Source organism: Dendropsophus ebraccatus, chromosome 2 (genome assembly GCF_027789765.1).
Source record: "Dendropsophus ebraccatus isolate aDenEbr1 chromosome 2, aDenEbr1.pat, whole genome shotgun sequence".
NCBI classification, from domain to species: Eukaryota; Metazoa; Chordata; class Amphibia; order Anura; family Hylidae; genus Dendropsophus; species Dendropsophus ebraccatus.
In genome coordinates, this window is record NC_091455.1 from 12,568,622 (window position 1) to 12,590,055 (window position 21,434).

The 21,434-nt window shown below is 45.9% G+C and overlaps 1 protein-coding gene across 1 annotated transcript in view; it reads left to right on the forward strand.

Moving 5' to 3' along the window:
* Positions 1 to 20,316, forward strand: part of KCNK9 (potassium two pore domain channel subfamily K member 9) — a 144,139-nt gene extending 123,823 nt beyond the window's left edge. The window contains exon 2 of the mRNA XM_069959809.1: positions 18,636 to 20,316. Within this exon, the coding sequence (XP_069815910.1) occupies positions 18,636 to 19,477 (842 nt within the window). The 3' untranslated portion in view covers positions 19,478 to 20,316. The remainder of the gene's footprint in view (positions 1 to 18,635) is intronic.
* Positions 20,317 to 21,434: the final 1,118 nt, after the last annotated feature.

Here is a 21,434-nt window from a genome sequence, read left to right on the forward strand (position 1 = left end):
ATAGAGACTTTCCCCAGGTCCCCCCCTCCCCTCTCTCTCTCATCCACTGCTCATTATCAGGAAATCTCGACTCTTTTACATCAGTCGGGCCCTGTGTAACCTATGGAGAGGGGAGGGGGGAGGAGGGAGATTAGTCGGCAGCAGAGAGAAGAGAACAAAGGATTACACAGCGGGACCTGGGTGAAAGCCGGTATTCAGAGGTCAGAGAGGTCAGTGCTGACTTTTGAGGAGATAGAGTAAATTAACTCTTTGTTGTCCTGTATTGGTGCCTCATCTCCCTCCATCCCTCCCCTCTCCATAGAGAACCATTAAGACAGGGGGAGAGCTTCAAACTGCTTTTTCATGATAAAAATGCATTATTTGGCTAATAAACCCAATTTCAAAGTTTCTTTAAATTGCCTGTACTAATTTTAGTGTGTTTGGTTAGAGGAATGCTTAAAGGGAAGGTGTAATCCGAAAATGACTTTTTGTTTAATGTTTTTATGTTAAACATATATTTTAAGAATTTTTGGTAACTTTTTTTTTTTTTAAATTTCCATTTTTCTATCCATATATAATAATCCTGATATCTTTTCATTCTCACCACTAGGGGCTAAAACTAAGCAGCGTCCTGTCTGTGGTGATAAGAGGAGGCTGCTGTAAAGTGATCTGTACAGCATTGCAGCATCATGTGACACCAGTAGATAGTGGAGACAATAGCAGCTCCCTGTGGAACGACCTCTGCACAGGTCACAGAGCGCGCTCAGTAATGTTTCACATTCAAGGGGATAGAGTCTGTCTATTGATGTCTATGTCCATAACATATGCTGGAAAGGGGGTCCCTAAATGCTGCTAAGAAAAGCCCAGGCAAGATCGCCGCCCGCATAACAATGTACTAAAAGTGAAACAAAAAATATTACAGTCAGAAAATAGAAACAGATTAGAATAAAATAACACGCTTTAGTATCTCACTCTAATCAGTTGAAACATTTTAGGTAACACATTCCCTTGAAGTTGTAGCAGGGTGACTACTTGAAGGGCACTGTCCATTCAGTTAGCCGGGATAGGACTCAGCAAGAGCAGGGGGACACTAGTCAGCGTTTGTACTTTCTCCAATCCCTGGCTAAACTTGTCGTACCTCTGTGATGTGCAGGACTTGACTGAAGACGATGACCCTCTCAGCATGGACAGGCTGGTTTCCTCAGTGGTAGTCGCACCTCTGATAGTTTAGCATTGTATGCTTAGGAACTCCGGAAACAGGAACATAAAGCAGTCTATACTCCACTACCACAATAGATCCTGGACTGAACTAGACTAGACTCATGGCCCTCTCCACCCCTACATATAGGAGTAAGGGCTTGTTCATTATTGGTGAGGAGGTCACTGGTGAGCCCATTGACAGTAAGTTTAGGAACATCATGGTGGTGTGAACACAGACGATCTATCAGAAGGTGAAGTTATAGAGATCATTCCAGACTTGAGCAGCTGGATGCTGGATAGAGATGCAGGTATATGTCGCAGGGGTTGGATGCTGAGAAGGTAGTAATTGTTGAATCCTCTATTTATTAATATGTAAATTAAGCAGTTTGATGCACTGGGGGCAGAACATGCACCTGTGTCTATTGCTGCCATAATACCTGTGACTTGTCTCGATCCTCCGCCTGTACTGGATCCACCCTACATGCTTCACCTAACAATCCAAAGATCTACTGGTATACCAGCTTATGTGCCATTTTTCTAGTTTCCCCCTATGGCCTGTTTTATTTGTGTCAGACAAACAGCTATTTGTGCATCCTTCCTCCTGGAGGGCTCAGCTCCTACTGTCCCCTCTGCTTCCCACAGCACATGTCTAACCTTCCCTTCTCGGTCCTTGCCCCCCTCCAGGTTACTTTACATATCTGAGGCTACTACCACTGTCCTCTCTGCTTCCCACAGCACAAGTCTATCCTTCCCTTCTGGGTCCTGGCCCCCTCCAGATTACTGTACACATCTGGGGCTACTACCACTGTCCTCTCTGCTTCCCACAGCACACGTCTAACCTTCCCTTCTGGCTCCTGGCCCCCTCCAGGTTACTGTACACATCTGGGGCTACTACCACTGTCCTCTCTGCTTCCCACAGCACACGTCTATCCTTCTCTTCTGGGTCCTGGCTCCCTCCAGATTACTGTAAACATCTGGGGCTACTACCACTGTCCTCTCTGCTTCCCACAGCACAAGTCTATCCTTCCCTTCTGGGTCTTGGCTCCCTACAGGTTACTGTACACATCTGGGGGAGCTCCCACTGCCCTCTCTGCTTCCCACAGGACACATCTACCCTTCCTTTCTGGGTCCTGGCTCCCTCCAGATTACTGTAGACATCTGGGGCTACTACCACTGTCCTCTCTGCTTCCCACAGCACATATCTAACCTTCCCTTCTGGGTCCTGGCCCCCTCCAGGTTACTGTACACATCTGGGGCTACTATCACTGTCCTCTCTGCTTCCCACAGCACAAGTCTATCCTTCCCTTCTGGGTCCTGGCTCCCTCCAGGTTACTGTACACATCTGGGGGAGCTCCCACTGCCCTCTCTGCTTCCCACAGGACACATCTACCCTTCCTTTCTGGGTCCTGGCTCCCTCCAGATTACTGTAGACATCTGGGGCTACTACCACTGTCCTCTCTGCTTCCCACAGCACATATCTAACCTTCCCTTCTGGGTCCTGGCCCCCTCCAGGTTACTGTACACATCTGGGGCTACTATCACTGCCCTCTCTGCTTCCCACAGGACACATCTACCCTTCCCTTCTGGGTCCTGGCTCCCTCCAGGTTATTGTACACATCTGGGGGAGCTCCCACTGCCCTCTCTGCTTCCCACAGCACACATCTACCCTTCCCTTCTGGGTCCTGGCTTTATCCAGGTAACTGTACACATCAGAGGCAGCTCCCTCTGTCCTTTCTACTTTTTATAGGGTTGTCCAGTCCCCACAGTCCAGTCCCCAGTCTGGATTGCCACATTTTTTGATAACCACCGGGAAACGGCCCGAGCCGCAACTACGTGCTTCACACCTGAGACCCTGAGTGCTAAAACGGGAGACAATTTTTGGGGTGAGCTGACACTTTCTTTACTATTTGTTACAACCCCTTTGACCTCACTGTACAATGGTCACCGGAGCCACAATCAGCTCTAAAGACTCCTGTGCTGTATAACGTAAGATGAAAGCCATGCACAAATACTCCACCAAACCATCGGGAGCCATTGGACCAATGGATGCCGTGTTCTTGGCTCCATTCTTCTAGCCAAACATCAAATTTTATGAGTAGGCAAGTAGAGGGGGATCGAGCCATACAGCCATACCGAGCTTTATAAAAGATAAAAAAAACATTTAGCGTTCAGCTGGAAGCCATTTAGTCTTAATATCAGCGGTGAAGTGCGAGTGGAGCTGCTTTTGTGTTGCAGCAAATTGCTCTCTTGTCATGCGGTTGTGCGCTGACATTGCTGTTAATTATCGCCAACCTTTCCTGCCTGTATATACGTATACACAATAGCATTGATAAATGGAGGCTCGGGCTAAAGAGGCTCCGGGAGAAACTCTTAACTAGACATATTCTTCCCTTAAAAGCATCTGAAATGCGTTGATCTGGAGGGGCGGAGGGGAAGGGGGGGTATTGGCTCTAAATGCCTGCAGTCAGAACCAAGGAATTGAAAATTCCATGTTACAGCACCTTAATAGCCCCGGGAAGCATTAGATCTTGTCAGGATTTCAACACAAATAGGCCTGAAACTGGTCATTATGGTTATTAGGAATAGACCCGGCGTGAGTCCTCGGAAGCGTTGCCGCCTTAAACAAGAATAATTAGTAAATAGAGGGACGGGTGTATAGGAGGATACAGAAGAGTAAATCCAATTATAAGGAGAGGGAAATAGGTCATTGGCTGAGGTCTGAAGTGATTCTCCGACGGCTTTATATCCACATATATCAGCCAGTAACTATGTATCCTGCAGAACAACAATGGGGCAGGGTTATCGTTGCAAATGGGCCAAAGCTTTGGTAAAATCTGCACCCAAAAAAACAGGTGCATGTACCCAAAAAACAGGTGTATGTGCCCAAAAAACAGATGTATGTACCCCAAAAACAGTGTATGTGCCCAAAAAACAAGTGTATGTACCCAAAAAACAGATGTATCTGCCCAAAAAAGAGGTGTATGTACCCAAAAAACAAGTGTATGTGCCCAAAAAACAGGTGTATGTTCCCAAAAAAACAGGTGTATGTGCCAAAAAAACAAGTGTATGTTCCTAAAAAACAGGTGTATGTGCCCAAAAAACAAGTGTATGTGCCCCAAAAACAGGTGTATGTGCCAAAAAAAACAGGTGTATGTGCCCAAAAAACAGGTGTATGTGCCCAAAAACAAGTGTATGTGCCCAAAAAACAGGTGCATGTTCCCCAAAAAAACTGGTGTATGTTCCTAAAAAACAGGTTTATGTTCCCAAAAAACAAGTGTATGTGCCCAAAAAACAGGTGATTGTACCCTAAAAACGGTGTCTAAGCGTCTTGCCCCTTTATTAATAAAGGTTCTTTCACTATGGACCGCCATGTTGGGTGCAGGTCACACCCTGGGATTAGATCACCGGGGCAATGTCCCACGCCTGGCAGGTTCCATAAATGTAATTAACAGAGGTCATGCACAGATCTCCCCAAACTGTGGAGAGTCCATGGCAGCACATAGTGACAGGTACCCTGTGATCACACAACATACTATTTTTTGAAAGAAGGTTTCCATTAAAACAACGGCCATTCTATTCATGCTGCAACAATATGTACTGAAGTCAATGGAACAACGGATACATCGTGCGAAAACAATGGCCGATGTTCCATTGACTTCAATGCATATCATTGCACTATGAAAAAAGTTTTAATGGAAACCAACAGCCGTTCCTTTCAAAAACAGTACGTTGTGGGAACATAGTGTAAAACTCCAAAGTACATGGCAGCACATAGTGGGTGTGGGTTAGCATAAAATGGGGGAGGCTCTGCTCAAAAAGACATGTCCTGAATGAATGAGACGTGACCCGAATACAACTTTGTGCAGCAAGATTTTTGGGCTAAATCTTGGGGGAAAATAACCAACCTGATAGGCGGTATGAAAAGAGGGCGCTCTCATATGTGCATACCGGATATGCATGGAGGATTATAGAACTAGTTTTGTTGATGAGATTTTGCAGTCCAGTTGTTGATTCTTTTTGCAGACTCTCTGTAGATTTTCTCCATAGACTTTAAAGTAAATCGTCCCTTGGTGTAAAAGCTCTTTGACCCACAATCCCAGTGTGCGGGCTATCCTTGTACTGATCTCTTCTCTATGTTCTTGGTGGCTTTATTTGCCTAAAAAACACTGTTCCACGTGGTCCTTGGTTCTTCTGTCTCGCTGCGCCTCTCTGCTGTGGTGCTTCTGTCTCGCTGTGCCTCTCTGTCGTGGTGCTTCTGTCTCGCTGCGCCTCTCTGCTGTGGCGCTCCTGGCTCGATGTGTCTCTCTGCCTGGTGCTTCTGTCTCGCTGCGCCTCTCTACCTGGTGCTTCTGTCTCGCTGCGCCTCTCTACCTGGTGCTTCTGTCTCGCTGCCCCTCTCTACCTGGTGCTTCTGTCTCGCTGCGCCTCTCTGCTGTGTCACTCCTGGCTTGCTGCGCCTCTCTGCTGTGGTGGTTCTGTCTCGCTGTGCCTCTCTGCTGTGGTGCTTCTGTCTCGCTGCGCCTCTCTGCTGTGGTGCTCCTGTCTCGCTGCGCCTCTCTACCTGGTGCTTCTGTCTCGCTGCGCCTCTCTACCTGGTGCTTCTGTCTCGCTGCCCCTCTCTACCTGGTGCTTCTGTCTTGCTGCGCCTCTCTGCTGTGTCGCTCCTGGCTTGCTGCGCCTCTCTGCTGTGGTGCTTCTGTCTCACTGCGCCTCTCTGCTGTGGTGCTCCTGTCTCGCTGTGCCTCTCTACCTGGTGTTTCTGTCTCGCTGCGCCTCTCTGCTGTGGTGCTTCTGTCTCGCTGCGCCTCTCTGCAGTGATGCTTCTGTCTGTCTGCGCCTCTCTGCCTGCTGCTTCTGTCTCTCTGCGCCTCTCTGCCTGGTGCTTCTGTCTCGCTGCCCCTCTCTACCTGGTGCTTCTGTCTCGCTGCTCCTCTCTCTGGTGCTTCTGTCTCGCTGCCCCTCTCTTTACCTGGTGCTTCTGTCTCGCTGCTCCTCTCTCTGGTGCTTCTGTCTCGCTGCCCCTCTCTACCTGGTGCTTCTGTCTCACTGCCCCTCTCTACCTGGTGCTTCTGTCTCGCTGCCCCTCTCTACCTGGTGCTCCATTTTTATTTTTTCGCACATTTTTGCAAGCTTTGCTTATCCCTAATTACAGGAGCAGGACCCTTCTGCCTTTTGCTGGAGTCCCTGCTCCTGCTCATATCCAGCACTGTGTATGTCTGGCTGTTCAGGTGCAGAACGCTTATCTCTGCCTGGTTTAATGCACTTGATGGTCTAGGTCCTCTGGGACAAGTCTCGCAGATATGAAATGTGGACAGTGTATGGCTTGCCTTTCCAAACTAATGTGCTCATGTCTTTTCTTGGCATGTGTAAGCATTGATTAAACCTTTAAAGGGATTGTTCACCAAAATGTTTTTCCTTGGAAACAACTGGTGCTAGAAAGTACCAGAGATTTGTAATTTACTTCCATTAAGAAAAAAAAAAAATCACAAGTCTTCCAGTACTTATCAGCTGCTGTATGTCCTACAGGAAATGGTGTATTCTCTCCAATCTGACACAGTGCTCTCTGCTGCCACCTCTGTCCATGTCATGTACTGTCCAGTTTTCTATGTGGATTTTCTACTGCTCTGGACAGTTCCTGACATGGACAGAGGTGGCAGCAGAGAGCACTTTGTCAGACTGGAGAGAATACACCACTTCCTGTAGGGCATACAGCAGCTGGTAAGTACTGTAACACTGAAGATTTTTAAAGTAGAAGTAAATTACAAATCTCTGGCATCAGTTGATTTGAAAGGAAAAAAAATGTGGTCAACGACCCCTTTAAGTGCCTCTAATGATGTAAAGCCTGCCTGAGTGTGATGTTACCCATCCCAGCACCACCTGGCCCCCCCTTACATGCAGGAACCTCAGCACGGCCTGGACTCCCATAGTGTATAGTGACAGCACCTTCCCTGCGTGGGCGTTCCGCTATAATAGCAGGAATATGCATGATCTATAAGCAGCAGAATGACTACATAATAATATATACATAATAAATGCAGCAAGGAGTGAGCGAGCGGCACATGGCCGGCCTGTCTATGAGATGGATTACAGCCATCTCCATAGTGGAGGTATTTCCCTCACTCCCCCCTGCGCCTTCTTTGCTGTGAGTCATCCGTGTTACTCACTCTGCCGTGAACTTCCAACATCAGATGGTGAACGTGACAATGTTACTGATGCACAATACGCTCTTGTATTGCCATATAATGTGTCATGAGTGCAGCGTCTGCGGTATTGTGATCAGTGGCGCTGTGTACTGTGCATGCCGTATGAGCAGCCCAGGTCTGACGCCCACAATAGCAGAAAGAACAAGAATCGCAGAAGAGAGTGATTTATATTGTCTGTAAGGTGGTGAGTCTGCCAAATGCTGCCCAGTGACACAGACTGACCCCTATACTGCATCATAACTCCTAAAAGATAGGTGCAAAGAGGGGGCTGAATTTATGGGTGGCCCAGGCCCATTGGGCAACCTGAGCATGGAACCGGTGAGCCCTAACACCCTTAGACCATCAGGGGATTTACCTTTAAAAGAGAAGTACGGCCACTTTTAAAATCTGGCAGGAATAGGGGGAATTCAGGAGTATGAACTTACCTCTCCCTGTGTCTGCAGTAAGTGACGGGACTGACCTCGGGACCCCACTGGGCTCCAGCATCTCCAGTGCTGACACGACCCGCTGATGGACTGGCTGCTCAGCGAGTGATTGGCTGGGGTGGGATGCCACTCCAGTCACTGATTGGCTGAGCGGCCAGTCCATCAGCAGGGACAGGCCTTTCCCCCCCCCTGAGTCGTGACGTCATCACAACTCGAGGGAAAATGCCATCTGTTAGGGGTCCTGAGGCCAGTCCCACTGCTTACCGTAAGGACCATGAGTGCCTACTCCTGATCAAAGTCCCCCTCCACCTATCGGCTGCCAGATTTTAAAAGTGGCCGGACTTCTTCTTTACGTTTTTTATTGGTTTTGTATTGTAGTATTGTTTAGACACAGTGAGGCTGTGTTAACACAACGTCAAAAATAGAGAAAAGGCGGCCGCTTTTGCAAGAAACGTCCGTTATTGTTGCAATTTGACTGCAATTCAATGCTTTGCAGTCAATGGGAAGACAATGCACACAATGTATAGAATAAGGGACGTTATCGCCGCAGGTGTCAAAAAAATGATCATGACAGTTATTTTTGGATGTTTTTATTAGTTGTTCAAACAGTTTTTCTTTTGTCTCCGTTTTTACTATTAAATTCAATGGACTTTTCAATTCAGCTGCACCCAAAGCACTAAGGGAAGGCCAGACAGCTAAATGACGTTTTTTAGACTCAAAATAATGGGCGTCATTTTAAACTGAACTGAAAAAACATTGTGTGAACATATCCTAAGGAAGTATTTACTATGTGGCGGTATTCTGTAGGCACTGTAGGTATTGTATAATGTACAGTAAGTATAATTTGCCGATGTGTGGCAGTATTATTTAGACACTGAAAGGTAGTAGTGTGTAGGTATTATATGGCGTTGTATGACTGTTTTAGACACTGAGTGGTAGTATGTTGTGGGTGTTGTATATAGGTATTGTTTGGCAGTAGTCAGGTATACATATTTAGGTATAACTTGCATTTATATCTGTCTTATATAGAAAATTAATATACGAGGCTAGCCGCCTAAAGATAGTGATGTAACAGTGATGTATGGACCCGCTGTGCTGCTCAGATGGTTTGGCTTTGGGCCACACCAGGTAGCAGAGTCAAAGTGCCTGGTGCAGTCTTCACCCTTCATCCCTCTCCAGGATGTGGAGCTGGACTTCTGCGGCTGGAGGGCACCAGGTCACTCTATAAGTGAGGTCCCGGTGTGGGCGGTGGCCAGGTCACAAGAACCAGAGTCAGTGCATGGTGCCGGGAAACAGACCGAGTAAAGGTGGTCAGCAGCGTGAGAGTCAGCGCAGTACCAGGGATGAAACAGGTATCGTAGTCAGAAAGCCAAAGGGTCGGGGCAGGTGGCTTCTGAAGTGGATCAGACAATGTGAGTTGGCAACAGGAAAGGCACTTGGTACAGACAGGAGTCAGACAGTCAGACAGAAAACGTAATCCGAAGAACAGGCACAGGTCAGGATACACAGAGAATCAGCAGAATCACATAAAACACACCTTCAATTGAAATGCAGCAATACAACAAAGCTCAGGCAGGGCGGGGCAGGTGGAGCTGGTATATAAAGGTGCAGGTGGCTTTGGATTGGCAGACAGCAGTAGCAGGTGGAGACAAGCTGCCTCTAGTGGCCAGAGGTATTATTGGAGCAATGATCAGAAGGAGAAAGAAGATGCCGGAAAACATAAGGTCGCTGGTGGAGTTCAGAGGCTCCAGGTCGAGCATGGAACACAACAGAGGAGTGGAAAGGGTGGGGGAGGGGAGAAGATGTGGGACCTTGACGCGGCCTTCCAGCAGCGAGTATCTTCTCGCTGTGTTACAGGCAATTTAGATGACCCTACATTATAGGATGCCTAGTCTCCTATTCATACTGTAATACCAGACAGAATTTATTATGGGATGTGCTGGAACACATCATATGGCCTTAGCATAGTCACAGAATGATATAATTATAGAATTCTATGGTGATCTATGGTAGTAGTAAGACTCCTGGAGGCCTCCCCTAACTGGTGCCATTCCATGTCTATGGGCAGTAAGAGCTTGTCCACAACTTTCCTTCACAAGGGGTTGAGGAATGGTAAACCAACGCCCGTCCAAAACCCAACCCCATTATGGGGGATTCTGATCAATACTATGGGGCCTAGTCTCTGTGTAGATGGCCCTGAGTCTGGGTATTAGGCCTTCGATACTGAATACCAAGTATTTTATATCAGACGTAGTTATTTCCAATACCATTATGATAATGTGCAGATACACAGAACCCGAGACCCTCCTAGAGCTGTAGACCCTTCCCCGCCATACAGCATCAAGTAATGAGAATGACCCTTAGTTTTCGGCATCCCCCGTTCCTGCCGTTATAACTGTAATATCTCCTTCTCCGTTCTTCGGAGATACTAATAGTTTCGGCTTTGTCCGTCTTTGGGCTTCTAGAATTAGTTTTTTTCCCCTCCCCAGCTGAAATCAGGGCTATATATAGAGAATGTATCACCGCTATCATGGAACTGCTGCATTGAGGAGCAAATGTCACGTATTGGAAATAGATCAGACTTTAACCGGCAAGCATCTGTTTCCATTAGCATTTTAAGGCTATCTGTCAGAAGAAACCTTTGTCTCCTGCCAGACTGCTACGTATTAAGGAGAGAAGATGGCAGACTGACAGCAAAGCAGATAAAGAGATGAGAGAATGGTACAAACAGCCGAGATTTACATGAGTCTTTTGCTCCCTACACAATGTGGTTCCAAAGAATACGCAACATGGTTCCCTGTGCTAGGAGCCAATGGTGGGCTAACTGGGTCAGTCTAAGACCATCATCCATTGACATTTCACCACGGGGAAAAATTTTGTTTATTGCTTTAAAGGGATATAATTTAGATTTGTAATTCACGTCTATTAAAAAAATCTTCAGTTTCCAGTACTTATGATCTGCTGTATGTCCTGCAGGAAGTGGTGTATTCTCTCCAGTCTGACACTGTGCTCTCTGCTGCCACCTCTGTCCATGTCAGGAACTGTCCAGAGCAGGAGAGGTTTTCTATGGGGATTTGCTGCTGCTCTGGACAGTTCCTGACATGGACAGAGGTGGCAGCAGAGAGCACTGTGTCACACTGGAGAGAATACACCACTTCCTGCAGGACATACAGCAGCTAATAAGTACTGGAAGACTGGAGATTTTTTTAAATCAAAGTAAATTACAAATCTGTGTAACTTTCTGACACCGGTTGATTTGAAAGAAAATAAAATTCTCTGGAGTTCCCCTTTAAGGCCTAGAGACATGGGGGGAAATCTATCAAACATGGTGTAAAGTGAAACTGGCTCAGTTGCCCCTAGCAACCAATCAGATTCCACCTTTCATTCCTCACAGACTGTTTGGAAAATGAAAGGTGGAATCTGATTGGTTGCTAGGGGCAACTGAGCCAGTTTCACTTTACACCATGTTTGATAAATCTCCCCCATGGAGTTCTGTATAACACAGTTTCAGGCTTGTCCTATACAATACTATAATACTGCATGTGATGGAGTACATTATAATATAATTTTTGTGTATTTTATAAGGTAGAGGCCCACAGATTCGGTAGTTTTTGGCGGTACATTTAGTGTACATGACTCCGGCCTACACTCCGCAGCTAGATGTTATATAACATGTGATTTATCATCCGCTCCCTATAATCACAAGTCTTGTCTTGTATTCCCATTGTATCATGTATAACAACCGCTGATTCCAGGTACAGGCGCGGGATTGTGGAGCGCTGCTCCGGTGATTACCTCCGCGGTGCTCCGTATAGTTCAGCTGTCATTATACCCCACGGATAATAACTGATATAGAATATTAAAGCTCCAACCTGAAATTACCAGGTCCTGATTCACTTAAGACACACGGATAGGATTTTCTGGAATTAGCAGGAAGTAAACACAATGTTTGGCGCATAGTGGAGCTCCATGTGAAGGGAGAGCTGCTAGTGCTATATACTGGTAACGGGATGTATTATATACTGGTGCCTGATACTATCTACTATAGAGGACAGAATCGGAATCAGTACAGGATCAGCAATGTATGTACACAGTGACCCCCACCAGCAGAATAGTGAGTGCAGCTCTGGAGTATAATACTGGATGTAACTCTGGATCAGTAATGTAATGTATGTGCACAGGGACTCCACCAACAGAATAGTGAGTGCAGCTCTGGAGTATAATACAGGATGTAACTCAGGATCAGTAATGTAATGTATGTGCACAGGGACTCCACCAGCAGAATAGTGAGTGCAGCTCTGGAGTATAATACTGGATGTAACTCTGGATCAGTAATGTAATGTATGTACACAGTGACCCCACCAGCAGAATAGTGAGTGCAGCTCCGGAGTATAATACAGGATGTAACTCAGGATCAGTAATGTAATGTATGTACACAGTGACCCCACCAGCAGAATAGTGAGTGCAGCTCTGGAGTATAATACAGGATGTAACTCAGGATCAGTAATGTAATGTATGTGCACAGTGACCCCACCAGCAGAATAGTGAGTGCAGCTCTGGAGTATAATACAGGATGTAACTCAGGATCAGTAATGTAATGTATGTGCACAGGGACTCCACCAGCAGAATAGTGAGTGCAGCTCCGGAGTATAATACAGGATGTAACTCAGGATCAGTAATGTAATGTATGTACACAGTGACCCCACCAGCAGAATAGTGAGTGCAGCTCTGGAGTATAATACAGGATGTAACTCAGGATCAGTAATGTAATGTATGTGCACAGTGACCCCACCAGCAGAATAGTGAGTGCAGCTCTGGAGTATAATACAGGATGTAACTCAGGATCAGTAATGTAATGTATGTGCACAGGGACTCCACCAGCAGAATAGTGAGTGCAGCTCTGGAGTATAATACAGGATGTAACTCAGGATCAGTAATGTAATGTATGTGCACAGGGACTCCACCAGCAGAATAGTGAGTGCAGCTCTGGAGTATAATACAGGATGTAACTCAGGATCAGTAATGTATGTACACAGCGACCCCACCAGCAGAATAGTGAGTGCAGCTCTTGAGTATAATACAGGATGTAACTCAGGATCAGTAATGTAATGTATGTGCACAGCGACCCCACCAGCAGAATAGTGAGTGCAGCTCTGGAGTATAATACAGGATGTAACTCAGGATCAGTAATTTATGTGCACAAGGCCGTCGGGTAATGTCTTGCAGATTCTAAGGACTAAGACATTATGTACACGAGTCTCCTCCGGATCCATAGACTTGTGGTGTTGAGCAGGGAAGGAATGATGGAACATTTTCCCGTCTCAGCAGAAGAGAGATGCAAGCGGCTCAATAAATTATGTCAGGATCCACAAAGTAAGATTGTGTGTCGCAGCTGCCATGGCTGCACTCCCCCCCGTCACTCAATCCAGCCCAAATGTTACAATGTCTTCATCAAAGCTGAAAAGCAGGCGAGCCGGGGCGGCGGGTTACACCACCTGCCTATATTCATTATAGGGCTAATTCTATTATGTGATATTTACAGCCTATTATTACCATGTGATAGAGTAAGAAGTCAGGAGAGGCTGAAGGAAAGGTTCCTGTATGACAGCGGAAAGTGGAATGATGGATGAGAGCGCAGCTCTGGAGCATTGTGAGCATTCCCCTGCAAGATCCATACAGCTTCTCATATCTGCTGAATTATAGCTGTTATATCCTTATATATAGGAGCAGTATTATAGTAGTTATATTCCTGTATATAGGAGCAGTATTATAGTAGTTATATTCCTGTATATAGGAGCAGTAATATAGTAGTTATATTCCTGTATATAGGAGCAGTATTATAGTAGTTATATTCTTGTATATAGGAGCAGTGTTATAGTAGTTATATCCTTATATATAGGAGCAGTATTATAGTAGTTATGACACGAACTGGAGAGAATGGAACCGCTGCACATCCCATCTATGGCTGATACTATTGCCGCTAGGCCTATATTAAAAATCAACACCAGAGTGTCTGTATATGAATTGATCAAGCCATATTGCCCCGTGTACCACCGCGCAGGTCCTCTGGTCCACACGGGTCCCTACGCTAACTCCACACTGTGTCGGTCAGCGACCGCCACCCCCGCCAAGCGTGCACGCACAGGAAAGGGAGGCCATGGAACGGCCCTGCAACCCCAATGTCACAGGACCAGACCCAAAAAGCCCCACCAAAACCCAGCCAGCACCACCGGCGGGGAAGGCTGCCCCCAAACGACACAAGTATGGATATGGTACTACACTTACCATTGCTGCTCTCACAGAATGGGGAAGACATAAGGTCCAGACATGTGAGCACAGGCATCTCCTGCTAATTTTGGTCATGTGGGTCTTATAAAGGAGTGCTAGCTGTTCAGAGAGGGAGAATTGTAAAACACGAACTGGAGAGAATGGAACCGCTGCACATCCCATCTATGGCTGATACTATTGCCGCTAGGCCTATATTAAAAATCAACACCAGAGTGTCTGTATATGAATTGATCAAGCCATATTGCCCCGTGTACCACCGCGCAGGTCCTCTGGTCCACACGGGTCCCTACGCTAACTCCACACTGTGTCGGTCAGCGACCGCCACCCCCGCCAAGCGTGCACGCACAGGAAAGGGAGGCCATGGAACGGCCCTGCAACCCCAATGTCACAGGACCAGACCCAAAAAGCCCCACCAAAACCCAGCCAGCACCACCGGCGGGGAAGGCTGCCCCCAAACGACACAAGTATGGATATGGTACTACACTTACCATTGCTGCTCTCACAGAATGGGGAAGACATAAGGTCCAGACATGTGAGCACAGGCATCTCCTGCTAATTTTGGTCATGTGGGTCTTATAAAGGAGTGCTAGCTGTTCAGAGAGGGAGAATTGTAAAACACGAACTGGAGAGAATGGAACCGCTGCACATCCCATCTATGGCTGATACTATTGCCGCTAGGCCTATATTAAAAATCAACACCAGAGTGTCTGTATATGAATTGATCAAGCCATATTGCCCCGTGTACCACCGCGCAGGTCCTCTGGTCCACACGGGTCCCTACGCTAACTCCACACTGTGTCGGTCAGCGACCGCCACCCCCGCCAAGCGGTGCTGGCCGGGTTCTGGTGTGGTGTTTTTGGGTCTGGTCCTGTGGCATGGGGGTCGCAGGGCCGTCCCATGGCCCCCGTTCCCTGGCTGTGCACGCCTGCGGGGTTGGTGGCCACTGACTGGCACGGTGTGGACTTAGTGTAGGGACCCATGTGTATCAGATACCGGCACGAGGTACATGGGGCAGTATGGCTTGATCAATTCATACACAAAATTCTGATGTGTTTTTTATTTAGCCAAGCGGCACTAGTATCAGCCATAGGTGTGATGTGCAGCACTCTGTTTCTTCCCTGAGCCACATTTTGTTTCTCTCTTTTCTCCGTGTTTTGCACTCCTCCTGGTGAGACCCACATGACCGCAATTAGCAGGAGACACCTGAGTGCACATGGTTTTAATCCCTCCTGTTTTTTTCCCATTCTGTTTGCTGCAGCTATGGTGAGCGCAATACCTTATCCAGACTTGTGCTGCTTGGGGGCGACCTTCTCCGCCGGCGGTGCTGGCCGGGTTCTGGTGTGGTGTTTTTGGGTCTGGTCCTGTGGCATGGGGGTCGCAGGGCCGTCCCATGGCCCCCGTTCCCTGGCTGTGCACGCCTGCGGGGTTGGTGGCCACTGACTGGCACGGTGTGGACTTAGTGTAGGGACCCATGTGTATCAGATACCGGCACGAGGTACATGGGGCAGTATGGCTTGATCAATTCATACACAAAATTCTGATGTGTTTTTTATTTAGCCAAGCGGCACTAGTATCAGCCATAGGTGTGATGTGCAGCACTCTGTTTCTTCCCTGAGCCACATTTTGTTTCTCTCTTTTCTCCGTGTTTTGCACTCCTCCTGGTGAGACCCACATGACCGCAATTAGCAGGAGACACCTGAGTGCACATGGTTTTAATCCCTCCTGTTTTTTTCCCATTCTGTTTGCTGCAGCTATGGTGAGCGCAATACCTTATCCAGACTTGTGCTGCTTGGGGGCGACCTTCTCCGCCGGCGGTGCTGGCCGGGTTCTGGTGTGGTGTTTTTGGGTCTGGTCCTGTGGCATGGGGGTCGCAGGGCCGTCCCATGGCCCCCGTTCCCTGGCTGTGCACGCCTGCGGGGTTGGTGGCCACTGACTGGCACGGTGTGGACTTAGTGTAGGGACCCATGTGTATCAGATACCGGCACGAGGTACATGGGGCAGTATGGCTTGATCAATTCATACACAAAATTCTGATGTGTTTTTTATTTAGCCAAGCGGCACTAGTATCAGCCATAGGTGTGATGTGCAGCACTCTGTTTCTTCCCTGAGCCACATTTTGTTTCTCTCTTTTCTCCGTGTTTTGCACTCCTCCTGGTGAGACCCACATGACCGCAATTAGCAGGAGACACCTGAGTGCACATGGTTTTAATCCCTCCTGTTTTTTTTCCCATTCTGTTTGCTGCAGCTATGGTGAGCGCAATACCTTATCCAGACTTGTGCTGCTTGGGGGCGACCTTCTCCGCCGGCGGTGCTGGCCGGGTTCTGGTGTGGTGTTTTTGGGTCTGGTCCTGTGGCATGGGGGTCGCAGGGCCGTCCCATGGCCCCCGTTCCCTGGCTGTGCACGCCTGCGGGGTTGGTGGCCACTGACTGGCACGGTGTGGACTTAGTGTAGGGACCCATGTGTATCAGATACCGGCACGAGGTACATGGGGCAGTATGGCTTGATCAATTCATACACAAAATTCTGATGTGTTTTTTATTTAGCCAAGCGGCACTAGTATCAGCCATAGGTGTGATGTGCAGCACTCTGTTTCTTCCCTGAGCCACATTTTGTTTCTCTCTTTTCTCCGTGTTTTGCACTCCTCCTGGTGAGACCCACATGACCGCAATTAGCAGGAGACACCTGAGTGCACATGGTTTTAATCCCTCCTGTTTTTTTCCCATTCTGTTTGCTGCAGCTATGGTGAGCGCAATACCTTATCCAGACTTGTGCTGCTTGGGGGCGACCTTCTCCGCCGGCGGTGCTGGCCGGGTTCTGGTGTGGTGTTTTTGGGTCTGGTCCTGTGGCATGGGGGTCGCAGGGCCGTCCCATGGCCCCCGTTCCCTGGCTGTGCACGCCTGCGGGGTTGGTGGCCACTGACTGGCACGGTGTGGACTTAGTGTAGGGACCCATGTGTATCAGATACCGGCACGAGGTACATGGGGCAGTATGGCTTGATCAATTCATACACAAAATTCTGATGTGTTTTTTATTTAGCCAAGCGGCACTAGTATCAGCCATAGGTGTGATGTGCAGCACTCTGTTTCTTCCCTGAGCCACATTTTGTTTCTCTCTTTTCTCCGTGTTTTGCACTCCTCCTGGTGAGACCCACATGACCGCAATTAGCAGGAGACACCTGAGTGCACATGGTTTTAATCCCTCCTGTTTTTTTCCCATTCTGTTTGCTGCAGCTATGGTGAGCGCAATACCTTATCCAGACTTGTGCTGCTTGGGGGCGACCTTCTCCGCCGGCGGTGCTGGCCGGGTTCTGGTGTGGTGTTTTTGGGTCTGGTCCTGTGGCATGGGGGTCGCAGGGCCGTCCCATGGCCCCCGTTCCCTGGCTGTGCACGCCTGCGGGGTTGGTGGCCACTGACTGGCACGGTGTGGACTTAGTGTAGGGACCCATGTGTATCAGATACCGGCACGAGGTACATGGGGCAGTATGGCTTGATCAATTCATACACAAAATTCTGATGTGTTTTTTATTTAGCCAAGCGGCACTAGTATCAGCCATAGGTGTGATGTGCAGCACTCTGTTTCTTCCCTGAGCCACAATTATAGTAGTTATATTCCTGTATATAGGAGCAGTATTATAGTAGTTATATTCCTGTATATAATAGCAGTATTATAGTAGTTATATTCTTGTATATAGGGGGCAGTATTATAGTAGTTATATTCTTATATATAGGGGGAAGTATTATAGTAGTTATATTCTTGTATATAGGAGCAGTATTATAGTAGTTATATTCTCTTATATAGGAGGCAATATTATAGTAGTTATATTCCTGTATATAGGGAGCAGTATTATAGTAGTTATATTCCTGTGTATAGGAGCAGTATTATAGTAGTTATATTCTTGTATATAGGAGGCAATATTATAGTAGTTATATTCCTGTATATAGGGAGCAGTATTATAGTAGTTATATTCCTGTATATAGGAGCAGTATTATAGTAGTTATATTCTTGTATATAGGAGCAGTATTATAGTAGTTATATTCTTGTATATAGGCGGCAGTATTGTAGAAGTTATTTTGCTGTATATAGGAGCAGTATTATAGTAGTTATATTCTTGTATATAGGAGGCAGTATTATAGTAGTTATATTCTTGTATATAGGAGGCAGTATTATAGTAGTTATATTCTTGTATATAGGAGGCAGTATTATAGTAGTTGGAAAACCCCTTTAATGTTTCTGTATTTTTACTGATCTTCCTTTTTTTCTTTGGCAGTACTCCCTTTGTAATCCTCTTCAGTCTTCCTTTCTCATGCTGTCCATGTTGGTTTCCATCTATTATTTTGCTGGTTTTCCTTCTGAGAATTATGGCCTTCTTGTCCATTGAATTTGCCCTGTAATTAGTTATGATAAGGTGAAGCTTTCGTTGATGCAGCTAAGTTGTATAACATCCCCATTATACCCAATCTTTACTTTCCTTTTCTTATAGTGTGACAATTATTTTTTCTGGTTCTAATGTTCTAATGTGTTTCTTGTATCTTCCCCCAGGTTATGGGCATGCTGCTCCTGGCACGGATGCTGGAAAGGCCTTCTGCATGTTCTACGCTGTGCTCGGAATCCCTCTTACCCTGGTCATGTTCCAAAGCCTTGGTGAGCGAATGAACACCTTTGTGAAGTACCTCCTGAAAAGAATCAAGAAGTGCTGCGGGATGAGGAGTACAGAGGTCTCAATGGAGAACATGGTCACCGTGGGCTTCTTCTCCTGCATGGGGACATTATGCATCGGAGCTGCTGCCTTTTCCCATTACGAAGATTGGAGCTTTTTCCAGGCATATTATTATTGCTTTATAACTTTAACTACAATAGGATTTGGAGACTACGTGGCCCTGCAGAAAAACAGGGCCCTCCAAAAGAAGCCAGTCTATGTGGCTTTTAGCTTTATGTACATTCTAGTGGGGTTGACGGTCATTGGGGCATTTCTTAACTTAGTCGTTCTCAGGTTTTTAACCATGAACAGTGAAGATGAAAGGAGGGACGCCGAGGAACGGGCGTCTCTCGCCGGCAATCGGAGCAGCATGATCATCCACATCCAGGAAGATTCACAACACGGCCGGCCTCGGTATAAGGCCGAAGTGACAGACCTTCAGTCAGTTTGTTCTTGCATGTGCTACAGGTCCCATGAGTACACCAGCAGGGTGGTGTCTCATCCCAATTCCTTCAGCTCCAAGCTGAACCCACAGTACTTTCATTCTATATCTTACAAGATTGAAGAAATATCACCAAGCACATTAAAGAACAGTCTCTTCCCGTCCCCCGTTAGCTCTATTTCTCCTGGGTTGCACAGCTTTACGGAAAACCACAGGCTAATGAAAAGGCGAAAGTCAATCTAAGCTAACCCTTGTTCTTTTGCCACGGGTCACTATTCTCTCTCTCTCTCTCTCTGCCCTTTAATTCTCACTTTTTTTGTGAATTGAGACAGAGAGGGGGGCAAAAGATTCGCGAGACACTAACTAGCCTGCCTTCTCTGAGACTCATTCTTGAGCATGAAGCATGAGAACCTTCTACTCCAGCAAAGTATGCCTTACATTATGTCTAAATGGATTTCAGAAGATTTCGTAATAAAATATATATATATCTACAAGTATTGATTCCAAAGTTGCACACAAACCAAGGGGGGTGCTTTTGTGTGCCGCTCGTATTTATGAACTAGTAAAAAAAAAAATGTGTGTTTATTTTTTTCCTTTTATTTTTGAAAAAAAAAGTTAAGAAAAAAAAAGGAGCAGGTGACGGGTATATATTTAAGTCTGTGCAATCCCTCAACGATCTTAAACAAAAAAAATATTGATCAGGTATTATTCACTTGAAAGATTCTTGTTTAATCTAGAATTTACTCCCTAATGTAAAAGAAAAAAATACTTATTTTTCTTATTGCTATTTTTTATTGCCAGACAACGCATGTGCATTTGGCGGTCTGTATGCTGGGTATAGCCTGATATCAGTTTCAAACGCTAGATCGATTGTTTAAAAAAAAAAATCATTCTTTTTAGCTTGCCAGTTCCAAAAAGTTTTTCTTTTTTTCTTTTTAAAAGCATGCACTTTGTGAAACTGGTATGCATCATAAAAAAAATAGGCATATCATTTAGGAGAAAGTAAAATTTTCATTTTTAATTTTTTTTTTGCAGCTCAGTTTGATTTTTTGTTGCTTGGAGAGTCATTGGCTGGATCATCCATTTGGGTTAAATTGTATATTTTTTTCCATAATTTTATTAAAGAAAAAAATATATAAATATATAATAATATTTTTTGGTGCAGCAAGTACCTGCATGGATAGAATTCTATTTTTAGGGAATGCTTGATAATAAAAAAGTTGGGCATATCTGGGTGGATGTAATTTTTTTTTTTAATTTAATAAAATAGAGACAGGGATTTCCTTGTATGTATAACTGAAAAAAGATTGTCCTCTACTGCTTTTTTTCTTTTTTTTTTATTTGTATATAATGGTTATAAGCCTTTGTTGGTCTCAGGAAGCGTCCAAGGGACAGTGCCCTCTGTTTTGACCTTCTTGAAAACTGGCAAAGGTTGCATATCCCTTTAGATGCCATATTGGCAAAGTGGGGGGGTCAGAATTCTCTGTTATAAGCCACATTGCTGGGTTTTAAAGAGACATGGAACTGCAAGGTTTTTTTCAGGCTTGCAAAAGCAGATTCCACTGGGGTTGATCAGTGTCTATAATAGATGCCGTCAGTTTGCTTTTGAAAAGCTGGTTCTAAAAGTCTTTTTGCAGACATGTCGACTGGCTGTATGTACTGGGCCAGCCCACAACCCATAGGATTTGATGCACTCAGTTGCAAAGCTTTGTACCTCATAAGAAAAAAAAAAAAAGATAATTATTTATGGGTTGCAATAAACTGTTCATAACTCTATCTTTCTGAAATTGTCCTTTCCTGATTTCGGCAAAAAAAAAAAAAAAAAAAAAGTTGAATTTTACTGGTGTCTTGGTTTTAAATGACTGAAGGGGTATTTTTACAACTTTACAAAAGTTTGGATATTCTGATTTTGTAGGGGGCCACACAAAACACTTTATTACCCTACATGACCTCGACAAATAAACTAACAAAAATGCAAAAAATAAATAAACAAATTCAATCATTTGAAAAATTTTTTAGAAGCATTACTAGTATTGTAAAGTATCTATCATGAGGGGGTGTTGGTGAATATAGAATCCATCATGTTCAACCTTATAAAGAAGATGCCAGTTGCCCCATACCAGGGGGACGGGGGAATTCCATCCCGATTACAAATGTGGCAATTAGAGTTGAACCAACTTGCCGAACAGTTTGGGTCTGG